This window comes from Haliotis rubra, unplaced genomic scaffold (assembly GCF_003918875.1).
Source record: "Haliotis rubra isolate DU_JTF1 unplaced genomic scaffold, ASM391887v1 Scf780, whole genome shotgun sequence".
In the NCBI taxonomy this organism is placed as follows: domain Eukaryota; kingdom Metazoa; phylum Mollusca; class Gastropoda; order Lepetellida; family Haliotidae; genus Haliotis; species Haliotis rubra.
The window spans coordinates 469,774-480,092 of record NW_025767502.1 but is presented as its reverse complement, the minus strand read 5'-3'; the positions used below and the strand labels follow the sequence as shown (position 1 = coordinate 480,092).

At 40.2% G+C, this 10,319-nt stretch overlaps 1 protein-coding gene across 1 annotated transcript; it reads left to right on the top strand.

Annotated features, from left to right (window-relative positions):
- On the top strand, positions 1-9,580 carry LOC124260897 (toll-like receptor 4). Its single transcript, XM_046695220.1, is given in 4 exon segments — positions 1-22; positions 6,866-7,884; positions 8,755-9,186; positions 9,188-9,580. Coding segments are annotated over 4 exon segments (1,857 nt in total). The 5' UTR covers positions 1-9.
- The last annotated feature ends 739 nt before the right edge of the window (positions 9,581-10,319 follow it).

The following is a 10,319-nucleotide window of genomic DNA, read 5'->3' as shown; positions in this document are numbered from 1 at the left end:
CTCCTCATAATGATTCTGTCGAGTAAGTATTTTTTCTCTGGATGCCGCAATCATTATAAAGCATATTGTGAATTAGCTGAATTTCACTTGTGACGTGTGGCTATAACTCAAGTTATAGGCATGTCTTATTTCGTCTAACTGACTTCCCAGAATATTCATATATCATATATACCCGCTATGCACGTTCACAATGTGTACTGCGCAGCATGCAACAATTTGTAAACAACCACTCGTATGTGGGGATGCCCCTTTAAATACATCTTCGCGATTTGGTGTTCTAACAGTACATTGTGATACGGCCCGTATTTGTCCTTTTGCTGACATTTTTGTACGTTTTCAACTCTTATTAACTGAAAGGTTAAAAATATCAGTTTTGGATACAAACTCATTTGCACTATATTGAATCACTGTGCATAGAAATTGATGGAGTGTTGATTGAAACATAAAAAAGGCATTTTGTGACAAGTACAAAAATACTGTTTCAAACAATTTCATTAATTCGCACCAGTGTCGCCCAATTTTCCCAGAAGTGGTAAGCAAGCAAGACTTCTTTCACTTCCGATTCACCTCGATATTAAGTTGACAAACCGTTAAAACACTGAAGTACTGTTCAAAGAGTGTTAGACATAGTCACTCCCTCACTCACTAGAACATTATCAAAACACTGAAGTACTGCTCGAAGAGTGTTAGCCATTGTCACTTCCTCACTCACTAGAACATTCTCAAAACACTGAAGTACTGTTCAAAGAGTGTTAGCCATTGTCACTTCCTCACTCACTAGAACATTCTCAAAACACTGAAGTACTGTTCAAAGAGTGTTAGCCGTTGTCACTTCCTCACTCACTAGAACATTCTCAAAACACTGAAGTACTGTTCAAAGAGTGTTAGCCATTGTCACTTCCTCACTCACTAGAACATTCTCAAAACACTGAAGTACTGCTCGAAGAGTGTTAGCCATTGTCACTTCCTCACTCACTAGAACATTCTCTAAACACTGAAGTACTGTTCAAAGAGTGTTAGCCATTGTCAGTTCCTCACTCACTAGAACATTCTCAAAACACTGGAGTACTGTTCAAAGAGTGTTAGACACTGTCACTCCCTCACTCACTAGAACATTCTCAAAACACTGAAGTACTGTTCAAAGAGTGTTAGACACTGTCACTCCCTTACTCACTAGAACATTCTCAAAACACTTAAGTAATGCTCAAAGAGTGTTAGACATCGTCACTCCCTCACTCACTAGAACATTCTCAAAACACCGAAGTGCTGTTCAAAGAGTGTTAGACAGTGTCACTCCCTCACTCACCAGACAAATCTCAAAACATCGAGGAACTGTTCAAAGAGTGTTAGCCATTGTCACTCCCTCACTCACTAGAAAAATCTCAAAGCACTGAAGTAATGTTCAAAGAGTGTTAGACACTGTCACTCCCACACTCACTAGAACATTCTCAAAACACTGAAGTACTGTTCAAAGAGTGTTAGACATCGTCACTCCCTCACTCACTAGAACATTATCAAAACACCGAAGTACTGCTCGAAGAGTGTTAGCCGTTGTCACTTCCTCACTCACTAGAACATTCTCGAAACACTGAAGTACCGTTCAAAGAGTGTTAGCCATTGTCACTTCCTCACTCACTAGAACATTCTCAAAACACTGAAGTACTGTTCAAAGAGTGTTAGCCATTGTCACTTCCTCACTCACTAGAACATTCTCAAAACACTGAAGTACTGTTCAAAGAGTGTTAGCCATTGTCACTCCCTCACTCACTAGAACATTCTCAAAACACTGAAGTACTGTTCAAAGAGTGTTAGCCATTGTCACTTCCTCACTCACTAGAACATTCTCAAAACACTGAAGTACTGTTCAAAGAGTGTTAGCCATTGTCACTTCCTCACTCACTAGAACATTCTCAAAACACTGAAGTACTGCTCGAAGAGTGTTAGCCATTGTCACTTCCTCACTCACTAGAACATTCTCTAAACACTGAAGTACTGTTCAAAGAGTGTTAGCCATTGTCAGTTCCTCACTCACTAGAACATTCTCAAAACACTGGAGTACTGTTCAAAGAGTGGTAGACACTGTCACTCCCTCACTCACTAGAACATTCTCAAAACACTGAAGTACTGTTCAAAGAGTGTTAGACACTGTCACTCCCTCACTCACTAGAACATTCTCAAAACACTTAAGTAATGCTCAAAGAGTGTTAGACATCGTCACTCCCTCACTCACCAGAACATTCTCAAAACACTGAAGTACTGCTCGAAGAGTGTTAGACACTGTCACTCCCTCACTCACTAGAACATTCTCAAAACACCGAAGTACTGTTCAAAGAGTGTTAGACACTGTCACTCCCTCACTCACCAGACAAATCTGAAAACACGGGGGAACTGTTCAAAGAGTGTTAGCCATTGTCACTTCCTCACTCACTAGAACATTCTCAAAACACTGAAGTACTGTTCAAAGAGTGTTAGCCATTGTCACTTCCTCACTCACTAGAACATTCTCAAAACACTGAAGTACTGTTCAAAGAGTGTTAGACATCGTCACTCCCTCACTCACTAGAACATTCTCAAAACACTGAAGTACTGCTCGAAGAGTGTTAGCCATTGTCACTTCCTCACTCACTAGAACATTCTCGAAACACTGAAGTACCGTTCAAAGGCGTGTTAGCCATTGTCACTTCCTCACTTCACTGAAGTACTGTTCAAAGAGTGTTAGCCATTGTCACTTCCTCACTCACTAGAACATTCTCAAAACACTGAAGTACTGCTCGAAGAGTGTTGGCCATTGTCACTTCCTCACACACTAGAAAAATATCAAAACACTGAAGTACTGTTCAAAGAGTGTTAGACATTGTCACTCCCTCACTCACTAGAAAAATATCAAAACACTGAAGTACTGTTCAAAGAGTGTTAGCCATTGTCACTCCCTCACCCACTAGAACATTCTCAAAACACGATGGACAATCACGTGATTTCAATCCAAAGTCAAATCAAATCAAATCATGGCTTATTTGTTCAATGTCGAGATAATGATGACCTCGCACTGGAATAGTGAAGGAAACGCTCGTTAAAATATTCTGAATTTCATGCAGAACTTCTTGCCATTATAAGGCCATGTGAGTGTGTAATTGCCACTTTCAAAGTCTGTTTTATATCAGTGTCTTCACACCCCTCTCTTGTACCTCTCAAACAAAATGACGTTGGGATTTGTATTCTTGATGAAAAACAAGACAGTTGAAATGTCGGCCATTTGAAATCTGACTCCAAGAAACGAGTATGGTTTTATGTCGCTGTTAGCAATATTCCATCAATATTACGACAAAGGGCACCACAAATTGGCGGAATGGAATGTCCTCATGTGTGGAATCGAACACGGACCTTCGACGTGACAAGTGGGTTTTTCCACCATCCCTGCCCACGTGGAATACACCGTGCGATTTGATACAACTGTTTATTCAAATCTTTTATCTTTCAAGTGAGTGAGTTTGGTTTTACGGCTCCATTAGCAATATTCCAGCAATACCACGACAGGGGACACCAGAAATGGGCTCCACACATTGTACCCATGTGGGGAACCAAACCCTGGTCTTCGGTGTGACGAGCAAATGGTTTAACCATCCCCGCTCTGCACTTTGCTTTCTCAGATGTTCGAATCACTGCTTAATGATCGAAATTGGGCGGAAACTGGGGTTATAGAGAGAGGAACGCCTATGTCCGCTATGTATTGTTCCAGCTGTAGAAACATAATTACATTTTGTTCTACAGTGCCCATTTTATAACGAATTAAGACAATCATTTTTACCAAGGTATCATTGGCAATTTCCATCAGAACATAAGGTTTATATTTACTTTTAACATCAGATAATGTATGTATCATTGAATGTCTAGGGAAGTATGAATTCCTTGCAATGAAAAAACGTAAATCGTTTCTGTCACCAACTCATTATTATACCACCTGCCGACTGTGCGGCGCTCCATCAACATGTATTGTACAATGCACTGGGCCTATGGCCCCTCTAATGCAATAAAGTCATTCACTGACTGAGCTGCCCCACCGCACCGAGAAAGCCTAAGTGATGATCTAGGCAAGAAATGGTCTGAACCAATCCCGGCTTGTCGTAAAAGGCAACTAACGGGAGAAGTTGATCAGGGTCCCGATCCAAAAAGCGTTCGTAGCACTACTACATTCGTAAACCTATGATAAACTATAGAGTTACGATAGGTCGTAATGTTACGAACGCTTCGTTGATCGGGGCCCAAGCTCACTGACCAAGATGATGCTTGTCCCATTATCCTAATTCTCATGTTGTCGATGACAGGATTGTGTGGTCTCATAGCTGAAACATAGTCCGAAACTAACGAATAGATCAGCATGTGTATGGTTTTGGCGACAACGTAGTTTAAACTAAACATGCCTGACAAGTGTCATTATAGAAAGTAAATAAGGCATTTGTAGTGAATACATTGTGACTGTGCAAGTGGTTGTTTGAATAGCATATCTTCTGATGGCATATATTGACTTTTACCCTATCTTCCTCATGTCTAGGACACAGAAACTTAAAGTGAACAAGCCTTTGCGGGAGGCAAGGTTATCCACTCGCTCATGAATAATATCAAAAGATATCCTGACTATCTGGGCCATTAGCATGCTTCCTTGAGAATTTACTAATTTATCGCAGTTAAATCTACCCAGTGAAAAATCTCTGGCAAATATCTTATATGCTACGATGGGTGGATGAGTTTAGTCTTACGCCTCTTTTAGCAACATTCCAGTAATATCACGGCCGTGGACTCCAGAAATTGGGTTCACACATTGTACCCATGTGCCGAATCGAACCCGGGTCTTCGGCGTGAGGAGCGAACGCTTTAACCACTAGGCCACCCAACCAATCCTTACGAGGAAACAACAGAAAGCATTTGAGTTGTATCATCATGACTAGGACAAATGTTTTCTCGTGTTCGAATGTGAGTGAGCGAGTCAGTCTGGTTTAACGGAGCTACGGACAGTGTTCCAGTTAGATCACGACATGCCTGCTTAATGTGGGAGAAAAACCCAAAGTGATGCTGTATGATGCTGTCAAACCTAGAAACATCGGGGAGAACCGGGATTCGAAACACAATCATATGTTCCGGGTGTACTCAAGGGACACAACTCTTCACAGACACTCATGTACGACTGAGTGGGTTTAGTTTAGGCCGTTATTCGCAATCGTCTTCACACATTGCAACCATGTGGGGAACCGAACCTGGGTGTGACAAGCGAGTGGCTTATATTAATGCCGCTCCATAATACATGTGAAGGTTCACATTTGTGCATAATGTTGTACGTATTTATAGTGGTTATATCAAGTTATCTCTGAATAATAACAATCATGGATATCAACAATTTATCTTGGCTTTGTTTCGTGGCCAGTTATACAAATAGAAAAATAAGAGAAGCTACAAAACTTTTATGACTCAAATCGTTTTGATGTAATAATGAATTGATGGACTGACCGTAGAATATCCATATTCGTCTGATGACATACTGAGTTATTGCCATTTAGCACATTCCACAGGGGGAAACCTTTCACATAAATATATGATTCGTATCGAATGGTATTATATTAAGGACACATGAAAAAATAGTGGAATACATCCTCATAATCTTGTGAGCAGGAACAAGAAGCATTATCAGAAATGAAACGATTATATTTATCACTGTTTAAGTCACTGCATCCCAATCTAAGGCGGCAGTGTATTATGTTTTAATGTCATTTTTAGAAAGTGGTCAAATGTAAGATATCTTATATTTGGGATTACACTTTCTTATCAAAGTACAAATTGGGTTGAGTCCCATCCGGGATTCGAACCCCAACCTTCAGAGTCAGGCACCTAATCGCCAGCACACAAATATCCCAAATATAACAAACGTTTTATTTGACCACTTTCTAAAATGGCATTGTTTAATCATAGCTTTCGGCTGTGGGAGCCGTGAAAATTTACACTTCTCAAAGGGGTACACAAAGTCCGCAGTCTAGACTACCAGTTGTCCGACTTCCATTGTTGTGGAAGTAGCGATGGCTGAGCGGGTTAGACGGCTGACTTTGTGTGCTGGCGATTAGTTGCCTGACTCTGAGGGTATGGGTTTGAATCCCGGATGGGACTCAACCCAAAATATTACAAGAATTTGTACTTTACTAAGAAAGTGAACTCCCAAATCTAACATATGTTAGTTAAAAGAGAAATTTATATTATTTGCAGATTCAATAAAACAAATCCCATTTGTGATTCTTAAACCCTATTTAGAAATATAACGTGAACAGCTGGTAATAATTATTTTTTTCTCCTTTTAGTTGTTTCAAAGAGGTGTAATTCTTTGAAATAAATAAAACCAAAAACAGCAATATACAATGTACGAGTGCTCGGTGATATTAAGTACCACAGGAAACAAACAAGAATAGAGTTATCGTTCTTGTTTAAAGTGGTTCTGATGTTCATGCGCCAATATGAAATCCTATCAGAGGGGCAGGAGTCGATATTCAGGAATGACACCTCATTTCATTCGTACAGCCAGCAGAGGCATGTAGGTTGTAGACGAGATACTATGTGGTGTTGCCTTATAACGTCTTCAAGAATAGGGGCAACATTGTCAAATCTTAAGCCATATACATGTACATATACACCAGCGCATTCTGGCAGTGGGAACTGAGAACTGAGCTCAAAGGAGCCTGAGAATAGCTCACAATAATACGTTGTGTAACCGCAGAGGGCCAGTTGAGAAGTGTCATTTGAGAACTGTCCTTTAACACGTAGTCCTACAACGTAGTACTAACAACATGTTCGATGGATATTATGTTTAATGGTGTTTGCTTATTTGCAGTGATATTCGCCATTCTGATCATTGGGGACAGCACACATCACAGAGAGACAGAAGCACGCCTTCAGAAGATACCATGTTCCCCATGCTACTGCACCACGACAACTGACGGGGATATCCACGCAGATTGTTCAAACAAACATTTACACAACATACCATCCTCTCTTCCTACAAATGTCACACAATTGATAATGACGAATAACCTCATGAATAAACTCCCCGATGACTTACACCGATTCTCCCATATAAAACATCTGGATTTGTCGAAGAATAACATTAGCAGTTTGTACGATAGCTTCAAAGGTGTTGTAACATTGCTCAGTCTAAATCTCCATGGCAACCAACTCACTCTGGAGAAGGCCACATACCCGAAAGGAACGTTTAAAGATCTGGAGAAGCTTGAAATCCTTGATATAAGTAGTAACGTATTGGTCACGAATTCATCGTATCCTGATGACAGCTTTGGAGATCTTGTCTCTCTGCAGACGTTGGTGGTTGATGGACTCGAGAACTGCACCTTTGGACAAGGCTTTGTCAGATTAAAGGACCTTACAACACTGAACATATCAGGCCAAAGGGGATATTGTTCCATCAATCGTTTGTTAAATGAGTCATTTCTCCATACACCTCACCTTAGAAACCTAGATATAAGTAAATGTAAAATATCAGATATTGATGTTGGTTCGTTTCTTCCTTTGAGAAACATTGACACATTAGACATGTCAGAAAATGATAATTTAGGGTTTAAGACATTTGGTGATTCTATGTTTGGCCTTGTGAACTCGACGTTAAGAGTACTTAGGCTGAATAAAATCACAAGCAGTTATGCTATTGGTGTTCAGATACGGAGGACACATGTCCGTTTCTTCACCAAAATACATGTAAAGGAGATTTATCTTGACTGCAACAGAATTGAGAAGATAGAAGACACTGTTTTAAATGTTTTACCTTCAGTTGAAGTCATCTCCTTGAAAAATAACCATCTCCAGCTTGGAGCTTACTCATTTGCTACAGATCAGTTGGTTAGTCTTCATAAACTCTATATCAATAACCCTTATACATTCAACGGACCTTTACCAGGAATTATAGTAACCCATGGTTCATGCGTTGACAGAGAGTATGATCAGAATAAAGTTTTCAGTTTGTATCCGGAGAGAAACATTGTCGTGAGCACTGTTCCAAGAAGCCAAAGAAGATCTTCAGTGGATGAAACAGATGAAACAGTTAAACGCAAGAATACGTTTCAAAGACACTACAATGGTGGTGACACTGAGATGGAAATGTCACAATCGAAAAGCAAACAATTATTCTCAGATCCAAATGGAATCAGGAGGAAACAAACGAAGGACGAGATTCATTATTCAATGACTTTTAAAATACCCATTGCTCCAAACGTAATATTTGTTAATGCCAGTCAGAGGAATATCCAAGGAGAAATTTGGAACTTTTCATTTTGGCCAAATAAATTGCAAACTCTTGATTTATCATCCAACATTTTAACAAAATGGGTAGGCCCAGTTTATCAGACTGAAAACCTTAAATTTCTGGATCTATCAAACAACTTTTGCAAATTCATTGCCCCAACGTTTCTGGAGCATGCAAGTGGTCTACAAATATTGAACATCAGCAAGAATTACCTCGCTGAATCCCTTGAAAATGACACAAAAGGGGAGATATTTATGAATCAAAGCAATGTAGAAACATTAAGAATTTCTTCAAACATGATTCGTTATTTGCCCTCTTCGATTTTTGCAAGCATGGGTAAACTGAAAGTCCTTGATTTGAGCTGGAATATGATGAGTTCTTGGGTTGTTGACATACATCAAATGAAACATTTGTGGATGTTAGACTTGTCCTACAACAGATTTGAAGCTGTTCCAATACGTCTTCAGAGTCAGATTGATGCAATTATGAAGGAAAGGAAAGACAAATTTCACATCAGAATGAGGGGCACCAACCTTAAGTGTACATGCGATACTCTGGGTGACTTGGAGTGGTTGTTGAAACAACATGTAGTCATAGATGACGCATCTGATACCAAATGCAGCCTATCAGATGGAACCAAGGCGTCTTTGGGCAATCTTAACAACCTTGTACTTGATCTTCAAGAGAGATGCAAGACTGTCATTCCAGTGATATGTGGAGCAGCCACGGGACTCATTTTGTTTCTGTCAGTGGTAGTAGGTGGCGTCATATATCGTTACCGTTGGAAGCTGAGATATTTGTACTACACAACCAGAAGAAAGTACAGAGGTTACCAGAAACAGATAGATGAAGAAGAACACTTCATATACGACGCCTTTGTCTCATATGCAGAAGAGGACAGGGGAGTTTGTTGTGCAGGACATGCAGAACATCCTGGAGAAGAGATTTGGCTTAAGACTCTGTATACACCAGAGGGACTTCATGGTTGGTGAGCCAATCACTGCCAATGTAGTAAACGCAATACAGTCGAGCAGGAAGACTATCATCCTTTTAACTCCAAGCTTCCTTCAGAGTTCCTGGTGTGAGTATGAGGTCCACATGGCCAAATTTGAGAGCATCCACTCTGGGAGAGATATTTTTTGTGTAGTATGGCTCATTGATGTACCTGATACCAGAAGGATCAGCAGAGACGTCTTAGATGAAATTGAGCATGGTACCTACATCAAATACCCAGCAGACGAAGTGGACAGAGAAGAGTTCTGGCAGAAGATCAAGGCAGCCATAACATTCTGATGCAATCAACAAGCAAAGTGTGTTTTTTGTTTGTATTTGATGTATTTAAGAGCACTGGTTATTTCAAATCACCAGCATACAAAAATGTACCTTTGATACATATTCATTTGGGTAGCTCATCGATATGAAATATTGCTATGTCAAAGTCGTGATGACTCAAATGGAAGTTGGAAGCTGTACATGGTGCTTACTAATTGCAAATGGAATATTTCATAGAATATTCACCGAGGGATATTGTTATTGCTTGTTTATTGTTCAGTTGTTATTCACTGTGGAACAATTATATAATTGTATTGCTTTGCTTCTGTCAAGCTAATGAAGACTGTATTTGTGTGCAAGTTACTATAGTTTGACAAGGGGATAAGACTGATCTGGAAACGTCTTGGGCAGCCAAAATATTGCAACACACAATATGTGTGGATTTCAGTGGCTGTGGTCTCCCATGCTTTAAGTGTTTCCAGAAAGTTCTGTAGGTTTCAGAACAAACACTTCGGGACGCGCTTGTGGGGACACTCCTGCCTCGAGCATCTCACATGGGACTTGTGCAGGTCTGCTGTCCATAATCAAAGTTAGACAATAGCCGATTGGCCACAGAAGAATTACATTGTGAATGATGCTTACCTGACAATGTTGCATGTGCTACACATGGCTGTCTGACCAGGATTTGACTCCCAGGGACTTTTTGTAGCCGTCTGTACATGACCCTCGGACAGCAGACACAGAGATGCTGTCTGGCCGT